General features: G+C 44.0%; 1 protein-coding gene across 1 annotated transcript; it reads right to left on the minus strand.

Annotated features, from left to right (window-relative positions):
• Positions 1-499: 499 nt before the first annotated feature.
• On the minus strand, positions 500-17726 carry SUPV3L1 (Suv3 like RNA helicase). The gene is made up of 15 exons (XM_083614348.1): positions 17431-17726; positions 13269-13346; positions 12513-12620; positions 10825-10939; positions 10331-10499; positions 8896-9007; positions 8521-8598; positions 7510-7601; positions 6920-7100; positions 5662-5755; positions 4800-5019; positions 3708-3788; positions 3207-3383; positions 2416-2564; positions 500-1001 (listed from the first exon to the last, which is right to left on the minus strand). The coding sequence occupies exons 1-15, from the start codon at positions 17690-17692 to the stop codon at positions 539-541; spliced, it is 2379 nt and encodes a 792-aa protein (XP_083470474.1). The 5' UTR covers positions 17693-17726; the 3' UTR covers positions 500-538.
• Between the last annotated feature and the right edge of the window lie 764 nt (positions 17727-18490).

An 18490-nucleotide genomic window follows, 5' to 3' on the forward strand; every position in this document is an offset into this window, starting at 1 on the left:
AGAAATACTGTAAAATTAATGAATGTTAAAATGATGTTGGATTGAAAATAAGTGGCATTAGCAACAAAGTTAATAAGAATATGCAAAAATGAATTGATAATGGATGAAAATATAGAGTTATAATATGTTAAGATACAGAGTTAAGATAAATGAAAGAGGGTAAGGATTTGCTGATTTGATTATTTAAATGGGAATACAAAAAGGGGAGGTGTGAGGAGGCCAAGGAAATAAGCTAATGAGTTCAAAGTTACAAAAAACGGATTTGTTTTTAATTCTTTTTTAGCTATTTGTCTTTTGTATTTTGTATTTTTATTCTCTTTTTTCTTTTTCATGTATTTTTTATGTTTTCTTTTTTGTATCTTTTTCTTTTTATATGACCTTTTTTCATTTTGTAAACTTATGTTTTTGTAAAACTTCAATAAATATCTTTTAAAAAAAAAAACATCTGCAGGGAAACAAGTTCCCCACTTCCTAACCTATACCATCAAAAGACCAAAGCTTATTAAATATAATTTTTATTTTGCAAAGACACAGCATCCTATTTCCTCTTCTTCCCTTTGTTTGGGCCTGTGTTTTCATCTGTGGCACCGCCCTTGCGACGAGCCAGCCACTCATGTTCCAACTGTTTCAGCATATCTTGGGTGAGGAGTCCCTGCTGTATTAGTCTGGCAGCCAGAGCGCCCTGAGCTCGGCCCTGTGCTTCAGCAGGCCTGTAGTTCATCGCTTTGGATCCCCTTGCTCGTCGGTGCCCTTGGGTCTTCACGTCCCTTGGGGAAAGCTCTCCGTTAGCCTCTAGGAGGTCTTCCGCATTCAACATCCCATTGCCAATGCTAGCCCTTTGGAGAGGAAAGTCGTCTGGTAAAGTGACAGACCCAGAAGCGGCCTGCGATACTCGGATCAGCCTCGTAATGTTAAGCACCCCGACTTGTATAATGTCATCCAGCTCCTTCTGTATGTCCCTGACGAGAGCAGCATCCGGGAACATGTCCATAAACCGGTAGCTACAAGGAAACATGCATGTATGATAAGTTCAGACCAAGAATTCTTGAAAGGTTAACAGCCCCCAGCCCCTTCAACAGGCACTTTGGGACCTCTTCAATAAAATGCTGAATCCAGCTACTTGTGTGAGCAGAACTTCTGCACATGAAACAGAACTTCCTCTCCTTTTTCTCCCATCACCTGCATGCTCTCTGGATCTGCTCTGGAGCTCCCCCCTACCCCATTTTGGGGTGCTGGCGAAGGGGGTGAAGAAAAAAAAGCAAGTTCTGTTATGCAAGTAGAAGTTGTTCCACTCATGCAATAACTTGGCTAGATTCAACCCAAACGTCTTTGGACATCTGTAGTCCTGGGCATTAACTGATCAGCACATTATCTGTTATGCACTTCAAGTTTCTGGGATTAAGATACAAATGAAACTATGCAGCAATTTAGAGCAAACCGCTGATCAAGTTGTTATACCTCAAAAACACATGTAATCTGGGGTGTGGGTGTGTTTAAGTGTAATACGCAATACCATTAAGCCAAAAGGCTTACAATAAAAAGCTAATATCACACACAGTTTATGCATAGCCTAGTAGACAAGATAGAATATTTTAAATGAAAGGAGGGCAGTGTCTGGCTCTCCAAGTGTCGCTGAACTACAAATCCCATCAGCCTTAGCCAGTTTACCCCAAGGATGATGGGAGTTGCAGTTCAGAAGCATTTGGAGAGCAACCCGTTAGCCACTCTGGTTTGAAACCATCTATAAAATAGCTGTGTTTTATTCCACAGTTCTCCAAGAAGTTCGTGGCAGCAGCATGCAGTGGGTTACCCATTTTATACTTGCATCAGTCATGTGCAACAGCTTAGGCTGAGCATGGATTTAAGTATCCCTAATCTATTTCCAGAGCTCTACACCCCACCCCCACCCCTCACCTGTCCCTCATCTGTTCTCCACCTCCAAAAAAACTCTTTTTCCTCTTCTGCATTAACTTTATAGGTCGAAAGAACCGGTTGTTCAGCTTCTGTCTTAGCAGAGCTGACAGTAAACGACTCCTCTCCGGTCCCAACTTAATGACACTTCAAATATGCAGTTTCTGATATGGTACAGTTCTCTCCCAGGACTGCTCCTTCCCCAGACCCATGCAGGAAATCGCTTGCTTCAAAGTGCCTCTATTTCAAAATCTCACTGAACATGGAAAGCAAACCCATCTTGGAAGAGGCTGCATTAGACGCCATCTCCCTGTTGGGTGTTTTCCACATGCAGAGAAATTTTGACAAGGAGGAGCTTTAAGACCAATAGTTCCCCACCAACATTCTGCATTGGTGTCATCTCACATGAGCACTGAACCATGCTTTTACCCAAAGCGGAGGACTCCTTATGCCCCAAAGCTGCCCACATTAAGGAAGAGGAAGAAGGAACCAAGCCTCCAGTACCTCAGCCACAGATACAGATCGAGGACATCATGAACAGCTTCAAGGTGTACAAGGTCCTTTATATTCTGGGGCGGGACTAGAGGCCAATTAATATGCCTGCACAGCCAGTCAAATGTCAGAGGTTCATTTCTGCTAAACTGCCGTGCAAACTAGAAAATGAAAAAGAAGCAGCATTAAGCAAAGAATATTTCCTCAAGAACAATACCGCCATAAATCTCTCACACTGCCAAATGCCCTTTGCAGCAGCCTACTTTCTTCCTGCCAAACCCAGCCATGACAGTAGTTTATGATATAAACTTTCTACAATGCTTTGGATGCAACCTCCCCCCCCCCGAATTTCCCCCCTAGTGTCTCAGAGCAGGCACTGGAAAAAGAGAGGCTGAAGGTTGCAATGCTTCTGTAATCATGAATAAGATACAGTTTTGCTGGCCTGTGAAATGTCCAGTAACTCCTCATGCTTTATGGAACAGGAGTAAAGGCTGGGGCAGTTCAGGTACACCAGCAGAAGCAATCGGGTGCACCCACCACTGAGCCCAAGCCAACCCAAATTTACCAGCATCTTGCTCCAACCCCTCACTGTCCCAGGATGTATCTGTGGCACCACTGCTGGGAGACCAGACAAATATCCATACAGCATTCTGATCACCACCATCTCAACTTGTCATTTGGGTCACCTAATTTTTATCATGCCCACAAATGGATGAAGAGACTGGCACCAACTAAGTACAACATGGACTACTCCCACAAATATGCACTCTGATGCACACACACAGGAGAGGCAAGTCACTTACCTTCAACAGCGAAGTGCAGACGTAAGGCTGCTTCTTGTTGATGGGTGCTGTGCAGAACACGTATCTGGCTCTCAAGTTCAGTGGAATGTGCTGAATCATGTCAGCTAGAAATTTGAAGTCATCAACATTGCACACAAAGTAGAGGCCATCAACTTGAGAGAGGCTCACAAAAATATCCTGTTTTAAATAAAGATAAACATGCTCTTAGTTAGATGAAGCCCTGACTATCCCCATGGAAATCTATCAATATTCACACGAGGAAACTAGCAATTTCCTGCAGCAGCTCTGCAACCAATGAGGCAAGTCCCTCTTAAGACTTGAAAAGGAAAAGGGAAACCTATCAACTGCAGAAGCAAACACTGCAAAGATAGCCTGGCTGTGCAGATTAGATGCTGGTAAACAGCTCCACAAAATCCTAACTAGCATTCTCTAGCTAGGATAATGAAGCTTAAACTGCTGTACACAGAAACGTTAAAACTTAACAGGTTTCCTGATTCTTACAAGTAGATTTGATAGAGTGGCATCTGGAAGATGATATGCAAACATCTCAATCTGGTCAGCAGTAGGATGCAAGCCAGCAGTCTGGGTGAAAAAAAGAGGGGGGGAGAAAAGGGTCTCATTGTTACAAGAATTAAACTTTCCTAAATTTATTTTATCTGACTATCAGAACAAGCATCTAAACAACAAGGTGGCCCAGTCAGCTTATGCCCTATGCAACATTTACTGCACTAATATTAATGTAACTGAGCTACTTAGATAAAAAGTTCCAGAGAACCAGCTCATACATTATCATCTTCATTTGATTAAGCAGCAGTAAGTCCCATGAGCAGGGATTTCCTCATTTCCAAAGAAGAAGAAGGAGGAGGAGGAGGAAGAGGAGGAGGAGGAGGAGGAGTTTGGATTTGATATCCCGCTTTATCACTACCCGAAGGAGTCTCAAAGCGGCTAACATTCTCCTTTCCCTTCCTCCCCTACAACAAACACTCTGTGAGGTGAGTGAGGCTGAGAGACTTCAAAGAAGTGTGACTGGCCCAAGGTCACCCAGCAGCTGCATGTGGAGGAGCGGAGACACGAACCCGGTTCACCAGATTATGAGTCTACTGCTTTTAACCACTACATCACACTGGCTGAAAGTGTTCTGCTAGTAAATGTTGCTAATGATCACCACCAAAAGTGATGAAAATTTATTTTCTTTTTCTGTATGGTGTGTTAATGTGAACAGTAACAATAAAATTTAATTTAAAAAAAAAAGTTGCTAATGCTCATACAAGTACTTATATTCCAGGTCATGTCAATTGCTACTTGCACAAATAAGTTGGCGGGGGGGGGGGGAATGGCTCAGTGGTAAAAGGCCCCCGATTCACTCCCCAGTTAAAAGCTGTATGCAACACATGATGGGAAGATCCCTCTCAGAGGTTCTGGAGAATAGCTGCAAGTCAGATTAATACGATACTGAGCTAGAAAAACAAAACATTTTGACCCAGTAGAAGCTTCCTATGACTGATCAACTCATTTTAAGATGCTCCAATGCTGCTCTACTAACAGACAGCTGAAAAATGCGCCAACAATATGTTGTTGATAACAATATCCTACCACTATGGGATCCACTGATTTATTCAAGATTTCCTTTAACAAAGGAAGGTCATCTCGATGCATGGTGGTGACTTCCCCTTCTCCAAATACAGTGCTAAATCTTCCCGCTCTGCCTGAGATTTGTAGAGCTTGAGATGTTGTAATTGTATCCATTTCCTTCTCACCCTTCTCATTGATAGTAGGCTTAATGAGGGAGTTAAAAATGATTCTTTTTATGCTCCTAGAACAAAAGCATAGATAGTGGATTAACACTGACGTCGGAACAAAGAGCTATGATTTGTAATTCTCAAAACATGAACCTTATCAATACAATGCAGAATTTCACCACAAACCCAAAGGTTTGTCAGGAAAAGGTGTCAGACAGATGACTCCGAACACAGATATCTCCACAGTCTCAGGTTTGCCACATAGTAGTGGGTGACTGCTAGATGTGCAATGTCCATTCTGGAACAAACATTCTACCCCTATACATCTAAGCTCACTAGGCCCAGTGCAATGCAACTCCCAGTGAATGCACCAACCCTATCCAACTTTTGATGGCGTTCCATCTTCCACACTGCTGGAAAGGTACAAGAGATATGATGAGGCTCAGTGCCACACAGACAGGCTCTTATGAACAGCTTAGTTATCTAGATCATCATCTAATGTCTCTGCACTGGAAGCAGCACTCTATTGAGAAATGGGACAAAAATGGTTAGAAATCCTGCTCCAGTCAGGTTAAATTAAGAAACCAGCACTTGCCTATACACAAGGGCCACAGGGGATATGTAGCACTGAGATATGGTTTTGGAAAAAGCCAAGAACTACCACCAACACATTTAACTCATTCTGATAGAATCTGCAATCCACCCAGGATACTTACAAATTGAGTCCCATTCCAATTGCATCTGTAGCAACCATGATTTTACACGGATCATCGGGATCGTTGAATTTCCTTGCCTGTGTAAGTTTTGTCCCTGAAACAATGACAAGTGTAGACTATGTTGCAATTTACATTTATGGTTTTCAGTTTGGTTTGAAATAAACCAAATATTGTAAATACTTTAAAATTACCATTCCACAATGGTGTTTTGCAGGTGACAGTGAAAAATGTTAATATTCTGAACTACTTAGCGGCAGTTCAGATACGTCAGTGGCCCACTGAGATTACCTTGGAAGCAGGCATGGGCTCACATGAAAGTACTATTTGCATGAGCTGGTATCTCCATGTGGAGCAGCATATATGTGGCCATATATGCTTCTGGTGACATCAGAACCTTAAGTTGCCAGTATTGCCCAAGCTTCTGGTGCCATGCACATTCCATCCCACCCTGGCAACTCTGCCTACTTCCAAGATGACTGTGTAGGCCCCTCTGACATGACTGAACCAGCTCCTAAGACAGTACCATCACTGCTTTCCCCTCTTCCTGTGTGTCAGGCAACTTGCAAGTTTTCACTTATGCTGCCCACACCCAACGTGAAGTGTCTGTACACTGCTAGGAATCTGTCAGGATAAAGGGCTGTTTAGAAATTCTTGAAATAAAGAAATAATAAGTGGCCATGGAGAAGAAGGGAGACTTCAGGAAATGCAAACCGTACATGGAAATGCAGTCAGTACAGAACTAAAAACTAGATTGAGCTGTGTATTATTAAAGACGTATTGGCAGATCTATCCCCTGTATAGTTTATGGTAATCAAGGCCATCCCTGCTAAGAATATGTGAACCAGACAAGTACTAGATGAACAAGTTAACATTTTCCAAGACAAGGTGCCAAAGAAAGAAATGCACATTTAAAAACACAGCATACTATAAATTCTGGACAGCTGCTTGTTCACTATGCATTTGGACCCTTCTTAAAATATCATAACCAAATTTTGCATGATGGTTCCCAAGATGAAGGAACAGGTTTTTCCTTTGTTTGGATGCAACTGGGTGCCATTTTGAATCAAGGTAAGAGGACTGAACCTGCACTGATTTTCACTACTGATTCCAAAACTGCACTGTTTCTTGGGGTTTCTCAGAATTCTTGGGTATGATTTTGCTAGTACTTCAATATTCAAATATTGAACAGAAATTTCCTAATTATTCACATAGCATTCACCCCTCCCAACTCCCCCAACATATATCAAAGAGTAATTACCAGGTGGCAGACTTCCATATATGACAGCACATTCTAGGCCCCGGGTTTCAATTTGCCGGCTCACTGAATAAATATCATTCTTACTGAAACAGACAATACAGTCTCCAGGGCGAAGGTTATCTAGAGATTCAAGGGCCTGATCCAGGACTTTTAGAGGGGTGAGTCTTTTGTAGTTTCTCACCTGGAGAGAAAAAGCATCATTTACCCTTGCAACCATCACAGAATTGCAGTCAATAAGAGACATGGGTAGCAATCAGGTAAACTACACTGGCACACACAAGGGGTTGGTTGCAGTGGAAGTATAATATATAACCACCAGCTGGCATAGAAGCAGTTCATCAGTAGGTGGTGTCTGATGGAGGTGGGTTTTTTGGCAAACTGATGGAATGAGCCCTGCTTCTCATTTCTCCCACTGAGACACTTAAGGGAAAAGAGGCCTGGTGAATAATCTTGCTAATGCCAGAAACATATTAACAGCTTCACAACTGATGCACTGATTTTAATCCACAGGCTCTAGTGAGTATTTTTAAGAAAGGGAGCTTTAAAAATCGGAGTATGTAGCTATAGAGATAGATATGGACAATGCCTACCTCAACCTCCTCCCCTGTAGTATACATGAGCTCTGTCACCAGGTTAATAGCAGCAGCCTCACCACAAACATGGATTTCTTCTGCACAGAGTCCTAAATAAAAAATGTACACAAGAAAGGAGGACTGTAAAAGCAGTTTACATGGATCACACATACTGAAAACAGACATATGGTTTGCATTGCTACTATAAGGCTATCATAATCAAATGTTTTGCTTGCAGATGTTTGTAGCTAGCAAAGCCCAGTAAGTCTTGCCCAGTTCATGAATCTGAATAACCACCTCATTCAATTGTTATGCAGGTTCTGTGGAGCCACTTGTTCAAAACTATAATATCAAGGAGAATAACTGACCCCACCCTAATATCCATCTCAAGTTACACACTTTGCTGGGAAGGCAGTGGAATTTACTTCTGAGTAAACCATGCCAAAATTTGGACGGTATTTCATTGTCCGACAACTACCCAAGATGGAAGCAAGTGCTAGGATCAAAACAATTGCAACTGGTTCTGCACACCCTGTTTTTCAACCCCTCAAGTCACATAGTGAACTGATTTTGAAACAGAGGGGACTTGGCTTTGTATGATGGTCTGCTAAGGGTGTGCCTTAAGTGGTTCTTTGGATCCCGGCCATCACTATCCCACCACGAAGGATGGAAATAAAGCTATTCGATATGCACATTACAAATTTAGTAGACTGGCTATTTTTATTTTAAATCTAAATAAAATTGGATACAGTTCAATGTGTCAGTACACCATACTCATACATAGGACAGGTTCAACTAACATTCCTGAGCAGACTTCCTCACCAAGTACTCTGGAGATATTATTGGAGTACAACTTCCACTAGCTCCAGCCAACATGGCAAATGGTCAGAGAAACAGTTCAGAACTGGAGGGCACCAGCTTGGGGAAGGAAGGCTGTTCTGGAGCCCTGCACTACACTGTCCATATGAAAGAGAAGTCGCATATCAGAAGCTAAAGGTTTTACTAACATGAAACCTGCAGAAAACATACCCAAGAGCGCTCGCGTCCAGGCCCAACCTCTGGAAGGATCTTTAATCATCTGGATTTCATCAATCACAGCTACTTCATCTTAAAAATACAAAAAATGGTGGTATGTGGTAAAAGGGACCAGAAAAACAAACTTCAAAAGGTAAAAGACAGAAGGAAAACAATAATTTCAATTATGAATTCTTTAAACAGTTTTTACAAACAGTTTTAAGAACGGTTTCTACATTGTCATGTATCTGGCCTGTTAATCTGTTATAACAGAGAAAAAATTCTACATTGAAATATATCAGAACACTACAGAGGCAAATTTATAAAACTAGAACATGATATGCTTCAATATCCTTGAAGAACACACAAAAAAGAAAGAAGTTTACATACAGGGTGTAGTGACGCTGCACATCTCAATAGTGCAAGCAACATGGGCAGCCTGCCTGCCTTCAGGATCAACACAAACACGTTCTTCTCCGGTTACCAAGTCACATGGCACGTTCTATATGGTTTAAAGAAAGAGAAGATACAGGTGGTTTTTCTAGGAAGAGAAATCCAACCTAAGCTCCCAAAGGATACTACTGTACACTGAAATATGAAAACAGACAACATACAGCCCAATAAAGCATCTTGTGCAGAAATCAAAATCTTAGAAAACAAATCCTGAGCACCCCCATTTTTGTTTTAAACAAGAGCTACTAAAAAATGGATGCAAATAGAGGAAGAGGGTAGATGGGAAGAGCATCCCTCCAAAGCAAGGAAGGAGGAACCTAGCAGAAGTTCTTGAAGGAGGCCTCTAGCAGCCAAAGTTAACCACCCCTCCCACACTGTCACTCTCCAGCCAGTGCACCGCCATCTTAACATTCCCAGGTTTGCTTCAGAGAAAGGCAAACTCTCCATAGGCAGCTTGGAATAGACATACTTTTCAGGAGAGTATATTCTAAGAGATAGTCCCTGTGGCTTTAACAGACACATTTAATTTGTTTAAGTTCTAGAAGCTCAGGACTGCCTACAGCAATTGGCAGCAAGTTACGAAGGTGGCAGACGGCAGCCTTTCCCAGCCCTCCCTTGAGATGCCAGGGGTCAAACCTGGGGTATTCCGAAAGCAAGCCTTGTGCTTGACCAAAGAGTTATAGCCCTTTCAGTCTCAGAAAATACGATGATACAAAAAAAAAGTTTCCTATCTAGCCATCATGGATAAAGACATAAATATGATGGCAAATAAATCTATATGGGTGGAGAAGGCTGCAATGGTCGTGAACCTGTAATGTTAACTGGTGCGGCAGTGTGACTGAATGCTGCTGCCTTCAATGCATTTGGTTTAGGGTGTGCTGAGCTTTACAATACAGGCTTTGAACAGCTCATAACTGTTTTGGCTTCCTTTAACTGAGATTGTTGCAGAAAGCACATACTCAAATATGACAGAGGTACTCATTCAGCAGCCGCAAGATCTGGATTCTGCTGTCTCGGCTACAGATATTCTGTTTACTCATTTGACAGCTACAGAACTCCAGAAGTTACTAATGTCCCAAGCAAAAAAAGGTAGTCAATGCAGCATAACAAAAATGATCACTAGATAGCTACTTTTACTAATATAACTGTATTTGCACTTATTCTTTCTTTTACCTTTTCCTTCTTCTCTCCCCTTCCACTATTGTGCACACCCACTGTCAAAATATAATTATGCGCTTATTGGTGTACTTGTTTTGTTTTTTTGCTTATGTGACTGTGAAAAATATTGTGCACACTGACAATACTTTATCATGAATCATCATCACAGACTGTAACGGTCACAGAAGCATGGAAACACATTTAACATACTGACAGCATCGTTACTCTTCTGGAAGATCTCATGTGCCAGAAGCTTCAAAGGGCCACAGTATATTCCTGATTTTGCTGCTAAATATCTCTGGATTGCATGGTAGGTTTTTCCACTGTTTGTAGGACCAGCATGAAATACAATTTTTCTTTGGATAGCTCTGGCGTCCTGATACCTATAACGATACATAGAGAAATGCATAGTTGAGCCTGGCAGTCTGTTTGTTTAAATACCACCTCACTTCGTAGTATATACATAAGCTGAAAACTAAATACACCTTTAGATATGTTGATTTCAAACCATGTAATCTCACACCTCAATTTCTGTGATTTTTGATAACATTTTTTCAATTAAAGAAAAACACTCAAAAGTAACACAAGACACTGATGGCAACTTCAGTGAGAATAACTGACATGATAGGAACATAAAATGCACATTGTCCCAGCACTGACATTGTTATTATCATAAGGAAGACATATAAGTGATTTTAAAAAGCTAACCAGTTGGGTGGCAATCTCAAATCACTGATTTTACGCAGATCATCCATACACTCCAGCATAGGAAAAATCTGCTTAGCATGTCTCATGAAAAATGGAAACAGATCATCAACGTGCCCTAGAAGGAAGGAGAAAGGTATATTAAAATCAACAAGGAGTAAACCATCACCCAGTGATGTATTCAGAATAATTATAATATTGCTAAGTCTGGTGATATAAATAATGTCAGTGGACAATTCTTAAAACCCTATTAGCTGTGAATAACCTTCTAAATTACAAGAAAACCCAAGTACTCAGAATTAAACTTAAGACATTTAGCATCATTTCACAATATCATTTTTTTAATCATCTTTTGGGGACTAAATAATTTCTAATATACTTTGAGAATTTACACATACTTTTCTGTATTACAGGCCCATTTGCAGCAGCTCTTCTCTAGTACTGCACTAAACAAACAACTTCAATCATGGCCTCAAGAATCAAAAGCTCATATGCCTTGTTTTAAATTAAGAAGCCCCATCAAAAGGTTTCCATGAGATTTGGGTTGGAGTCCTGCTCTCCCCATGCAGAGGGATTCCATGTCCCATGTGGACATGGAAGAGAGCCAGGAGGGAAGAAGGAAGGAGCAGCCTGGAGCAGCCTTCTCAGCCTCCCTTCTCAGTGCTCTCTGGGTGCCCAGTTTCCTAGTCTCTGTTCCTTTGCAAGAAGCAGGGAGACTCCAAGGTGTTCCCATTAGCATGTTGTACTCTGCTCCTTGTACAGGACCTGCAAATCTGAATGTCCTAAAGGGCCCCTGGGTTGCTTTGCCATGGCCTGTGAAACAGCTGAATGCAGGCTAATCAGGAGCATCCACACCTTGCCCTCTGTGTAAAGGGGAGGATTATACTCTTGGCATTTCCATTTGCTGTATTTTAGGTTAGGGTCAATTCTAATGAACTCAGTGTAGTGAACTGGTACCAGAAATAAGAGCAAATACAAAGTATAATTTTCACTCTTTGTTGTCCCTACTATAATCTTCTAACATTCTCATTACAGTATTAACTTATTAAGGTTGTTGATGTGCACAGCAGACACAAGTACACACTTGTGCCCATTCATTTAAGTAGAGATATAAGCTCTAAAACAGAAACAAGCTGAATAAATGGATACAAACCAGATGTTAAAATGTCAACAGTCAGAAGCCAGCAAGGAGAGTCTAAGATGACATACTTCAAGGAAAAGGGTTCAAAATGAGGCTTCAGCATGAAGTTGCTCAGTTGGAATTTATTTGAAGATTTAATGCATACTCTTTATTTTGCTTTGTTGATTCATCATTACCTGGGAACTGGGCACACCCACTCTTGGATCTTTCACTTGTTTGTATCTGTGTTCTACACAGTAATGCAGTCACACTTCTGTCTTGGTGATGTACCAGTATCTGATGTTTAAACAACAGCACTTAACACCTCTGTCACATATTCAACAAAGCGTTGCCTAAGGCCATTTACTGGTTCACAGCACTCACTCCTATCTCTCACTCCTAGCCATTATGATACACTGGCAAATATTATAATCTAACCCATTAAGTTCCTTATTTATAAGGGTAAAGCAAATTTTATTTACCCATAAGGTTATCACCCACAACATTTAAGCGTCTTTTTTAAGAAGAATGATTGGGGAGGGGAGGGGGAAATAATGTTCAATATACTTACCAGCACCACAGCATATATCATTTAGGAGAATGTGCACATCAGGACCCAAGAAACTTGATTCCATTATGTATTTCCTAAAGCTTATAAATGCTTGATGAAACAGACGAGCTATAAAGGGGAGGGGAAAATACACACAAGCAAGTTCAGTATTGCACACAAAACTCCACTTCCTACAAACTGGACCAGAGATCTAATGACAAAACAAGATTTTTAGCTTGAAAACTACAGAGTGCTTTGTTTTCAGTAGGATTATACCCAGGCATGTGGTCACTGAAACACTCAAGACATTTCAAATCATGTTAAGATCCCTGACAATCCCCATGTAACCCTGCAATGCTTCCCACAGTATTCTAGAATGTCTCCAACTTTCAGAAGCTGTTTAATGGGACAAGGGAAAGGGGTGATCAGCTAAAATCTGCCTATTCTACTTCCATGAACTCTTGGATGAACTAAAGTTTTTAACTGTAACTGTTTCTAAAATGTTTTAATTGTAACTATATTTATAAACCTGTTTTGGGGTGCTTTACAAAAAGTGAATGTGTTTGCTGCCCGGGCTCTTTTGGGAGGATATAAATTCAAAAAAAATCATAATAACAACACACTATTTTATTAAGCACTGACTTAAGCAGTAAGTTTTAGAAGTAGAATTGGAAAAACTTAAGAGTCAAAAAAAGATTTAAGTCCAGATAAAAGCTTCTCGTAAAGCATGTAGAAACATCCAATATTCTATTATCCCTAGAACAACATATTGCATACCATCTAGTCCATTTTCTGCCCCCAGTCTCTGTACTTCTTTTCTCTTGTAAAATTTATTTAATACTTTCAGGACTTCGCCTAGAAGACAAAATACAGATACTGTCAAGCTAACTGGAATGGCAAATTACTTGTGCAAAAAAATACTTTATACACTTCAAGCATTTAATCAAGAAAGGGTTATACACCAAAAGAAAAAGTAGTCACCAAAAACATATTGTGAAATCCACCTTCTATAAATCTGCTATGGAGACTAACAATCTTAACAACAGTTACCTTTACGGTAACTTTACAATTGCCATCTGATCAGGGATGGTCAATTTCTGTTCTCCAAACAGTGATGGGTGAGTGAGGGGAGGGCCTGATACCTCATGGATGGTCAGGTTGTATAATAATAATAATAATAATAATAATAATAATAATAATAATAATTTATTATTTGTACCCCGCCCATCTGGCTGGGTTTCCCCAGCCACTCTGGGCGGCTTCCATAGAAACCAAAAATACACTAAAATATCACAGATTAAAAACTTCCCTGAACAGGGCTGCCTTAAGATGTCTTCTGAATGTCAGGTAGTTATTTATCACTTTGACATCTAATGGGAGGGCGTTCCACAGGGCAGGCGCCACTACCGTGAAGGCCCTCTGCCTGGTTCCCTGTAGCTTTGCTTCTCGCAATGAGGGAACCGCCAGAAGGCCCTCAGCGCTGGACCTCAGCATCCAGGCAGAACGATGGGGGTGGAGATGCTCCTTCAGGTATACTGGGCCGAGGCCGTTTAGGGCTTTAAAGGTCAACACCAGCACTTTGAATTGTGCTCGGAAACGTACTGGGAGCCAATGTAGGTCTTTCAAGACCGGTGTTATGTGGTCTCGGCGGCCGCCCCCAGTCACCAGTCTAGCTGCTGCATTCTGGAATAGTTGTAGTTTCCGAGTCACCTTCAAAGGTAGCCCCACATAGAGCGCATTGCAGTAGTCCAAGCGGGAGATAACCAGAGCATGCACCACTCTGGCGAGACAGTCCGCGGGCAGGTAGGGTCTCAGCCTGCGTACCAGGTGGAGTTGGTAGACAGCTGCCCTGGATACAGAATTGACCTGTGCCTCCATGGACAGCTGTGAGTCCAAAATGACTCCCAGGCTGCGCACCTGGTCCTTCAGGGGCACAGTTACCCTATTCAGGACCAGGGAGTCCTCCACACCAGCCCGCCCCCTGTCCCCCAAAAACAGTACTTCTGTCTTGTCAGGATTCAACCTCAATCCATTAGCCGCCATCCATCCTCCAACCGCCTCCAGGCACTCACACAGGACCTTCACCGCCTTCACTGGTTCTGATTTGAAAGAGAGGTAGAGCTGGGTATCATCTGCATATTGATGGACACCCAGTCCAAACCCCCTGATGATCTCTCCCAGCGGCTTCATATAGATGTTAAAAAGCATGGGGTAGAGGACGGAACCCTGAGGCACCCCACAAGTGAGGGCCCAGGGGTCTGAACAATCATCCCCCACCACTACTTTCTGAACACGGCCCAGGAGGAAAGGAGCGAAACCACTGTATGACAGTGCCCCCAGCTCCCAGCCCCTCTAGACGGTCCAGAAGGATGTTATGGTCGATTGTATCAAAGGCCGCTGAGAGATCCAGCAGAACTAGGAAACAACTCTCACCTTTGTCCCTAGCTCGCCGGAGATCATCAACCAGCGTGACCAAGGCAGTTTCAGTCCCATGATGAGGCCTGAATCCCGATTGGAAGGGATCCAAATGGTCCGCATCCTTCAGGCGTGCCTGGAGTTGTTCAGCAACCACACGCTCAATCACCTTGCCCAAGAATGGAAGATTTGAGACTGGGCGATAGTTGGCCATACTGGCCAGGTCTAAAGATGGTTTTTTTAAGAAGCGGTTTAATGACCGCCTCTTTCAGCGGATCTGGGAATGTTCCCTCACAGAGGGAAGCATTCACCACCCCGCAGAGCCCATCGCCCAGCCGTTCCCGGCTTGCTTTTATTAGCCAGGATGGGCAAGGATCAAAGAGACAGGTGGTTGGTTTCACGCGTCCAAGCAGCCTGTCCACATCCTCGGGGGTAACGGATTGAAATTGATTCCATGCAACTTGACCAGACAGAGCTCTAGCACTCTCCCGCCCCAGCCCTGCTCCCACGGTGGTGTCTAGCTCCTTCCGAATATGAGTGATTTTATCTGCAAAAAACTTTGCAAAATCGTTGCAGGAGATCTTGGAGTCTTTACAAGGCCCCGGTGGTAAAGGTGGTTCCGTTAAATTGTGAACCACCTGAAAGAGTCTCCTGCTACTATTTTCTGCAGATGCAATAGAGGCGGTGAAGAAAGTCTTCTTCGCCGTCGCTATCGCCACTTGGTAGGCTCGACGTTGAGCTCTAACCTGTGTCCGGTCAGATTCGGAGTGAGTTTTTTGCCACCGACACTCTAGCCGTCTCAGCGATTGTTTCATCGCCCTCAGCTCCGAAGAAAACCACGGGGCTGTCCGGGCTCCATGCAATCGGAGAGGGCACTTCGGAGCCAGACAGTCGATAGCCCTGGTTAACTCCGCATTCCAGCGGGCCACCAGGGAATCAGCTGAAAGGCCATCAACATGGGATAAAGCATCCCCTACCACTCTCTGGAAACCATCTGGATCCCTTAAGTGGCGGGGGCGGACCATCCGAATTGGTCCCACCTCCCTGCAGAGGGGAAGGGTCGCGGAGAAGTCCAGTTGCACCAGGAAGTGATCTGACCATGGCACTTCTTTTGTTTCACTTTTACTTAGTGTCAGATCACCCACGTCACTAGAGGTGAACACCAGGTCTAAGGCATGTCCATGACTATGAGTTGGGCCAAACTTATTCAGGGACAGCCCCATGGAGGCCATGCTTTCCACGAAGTCCCGAGCAGCCCCTTGTAAGGTCGTGTCGGCATGGATGTTAAAATCCCCTAGGACAACCAAACTAGGTGTCTCCAGGAGAACATCCGCCACGACCTGAAGCAGCTCGGGCAGGGAATCCTTGGTGCAGCGGGGAGGTCGGTACACCAAAAGGAATCCTGTACTGCCCCTATTGCCCAACTTCCAGAACATGCACTCGGAAAACTGGGTCTTCCCAATAGGACGCCTGGTGCAAACTAATGACTTCCTAAAAATCACTGCAACCCCCGCTCCCCGCCCACATGACCTGGGCTGCTGTGCATAAGAGAAACCTGGTGGGCAAGCAGCGGCAAGGACAGGCCCATCTGCTTCCTCCAACCAGGTCTCTGTCACACATGCCAGGTCAAATCCTCCATCCACAATAAATTCTGCATGATCTAAAGTGCATCACAGATTATAAGAAGTTGTTCACAGACATAGGGGTGGAATAAACGTGTGTCTTGAACGATCCCCTCAAGAGATCTGTGGCCCATTCATTTCCCAGAAACTAGCGGAGGCCATAATATGACAAAATGCACACGGTTCTCCAATATTGCTTCTTTTCTACACAGTACACTCACAATATATGCCCATTTAACTTGTGCACACTCAGCTTTACATGCTTGGCAAAAATTTTTTTTTAATGACGGGTGTCATGGGGGGGGACCTTTGGCAATCCCCCAACAACACCACAAGTGCACCCCAATCTGTTTGGACTACTGTACAGTGGTACCTCGGGTTAAGTACTTCATTTGTTCCGGAGGTCCGTTCGTAACCTGAAACTGTTCTTAACCTGAAGCACCACTTTAGCTAATGGGGCCTCCTGCTGCCACCGCGCCACCGGAGCACGATTTCTGTTCTTATCCTGAAGCAAAGTTCTTAACGTGAGGTACTATTTCTGGGTTAGCAGAGTCTGTAACCTGAAGCGTATGCAACCTGAAGCGTATGTAACCCGAGGTACCATTGTATATGCAATTTTGGCTTTAGGCACTATCCTCGGAACGTAACTCTCACGGGCTTACTATGCAAGTTGAAGCTTCCCTCTCACGCGCTACCTCAATGTATATTTTGAAGGGCTACTAAAACTGCCCTTGTGGGACAGGTGGGACTCGCAAGTTGCCCGCTGCCCACCCCTGTTTGGATGACAGAGAAATCCAAGAAACGGGCAAGGAAAGGGCACTCCCGTTGCCCCCTAACCGAACGCGCACGGTTGGCCCGCCTGTCCTTCCGCCCCACCCCCCACCCCCGGCGCCGCCGCTTACTCTTGTTGAGCGGGCGCGTGAGCTCGGCTCCAACGTCCCCCTCGGGGCCAGGCGACGAAGGGGACACGGGCAGAGGCACGAACAAGGAAGTGTCCGGGGCTTTGGCGCCCGCGCCGTTGCCGCCCCCGTCGGAGAAGAAACCCGCTGCTGGGGCTGCCCGGCTGGGCCCACCGCGCCGGCTCCGGAGAGCAAACAGGCCGCCATAGCGGAGCGGGGCAGCCGGCAGCCGAGAGAGCAGCCTCGCGCACCGGCTCACGGACATCGGAGCAAGAGGGAGCCTTGAGCTCGCCGGCGCGCGCCTGTTTCGTCATCGCGACAGCGGCCCAGGTCTTCAGGGAAGTCCGGCGTAGTGCCTGAAAGTAGTGCGGAGGAAAGCTGCCTAAAGACGGCATTGGTTGGCTAGATGAATTTAGAAGGAGTTTTATTAGAAGGCGAAAGGACTCGGAGTGCCGTCCGCACCGCCACATTCCTCGCAAAGCCATGGGCCCCTAAGAGAAGCCTCGCAGGCAGTACGAAGGGCAGCCAAGCGAGCACCCTGGCGGCCACGTGCGTTTAGGCGGAGGTGTGTCTGTGAGGCGCATTGGCTTGGGTTGCTAGGATCGTGGGCGAATTGACGTTACACGAGAATGCAAGTGCAGTAAGCACGTGAGGGGATGGTGTTGATAATGCTGCGCCAATGCGGGTAGCGCCTTATGCTCGAAGCTCGCCACGCCAAGCTCAAAATTTTATCAGCTGCTCTGTATAATGCCTGTCCTGCTCTCTAGTCTTCACCCCATCTCATTATTAAGCTCCACCTCAAGAATTAGAAGTTCTTCCAGACCTTCGCTTAAGGGCAGACGCTGCCTTTTGAGCCTTCTCCGTTGGATAAACGTTCCCCACAGCCTTGGGAAACCCCAGATCACCAGCATTTATAATCAAAGCTGTCTGCATAAATAGATGTCGGTCATAAAGAAATCTGCACATGAATAAAGCTGCAGTAATTAGGTTATTATTGTCTATTGGCACTGTCATCCAAGCCTCAGAGTAGATGCATTTGAGGTGTTTTTAAAGTATATTTTCA

This window comes from Podarcis filfolensis (assembly GCF_964270895.1).
Source record: "Podarcis filfolensis genome assembly, chromosome: 5".
In the NCBI taxonomy this organism is placed as follows: domain Eukaryota; kingdom Metazoa; phylum Chordata; class Lepidosauria; order Squamata; family Lacertidae; genus Podarcis; species Podarcis filfolensis.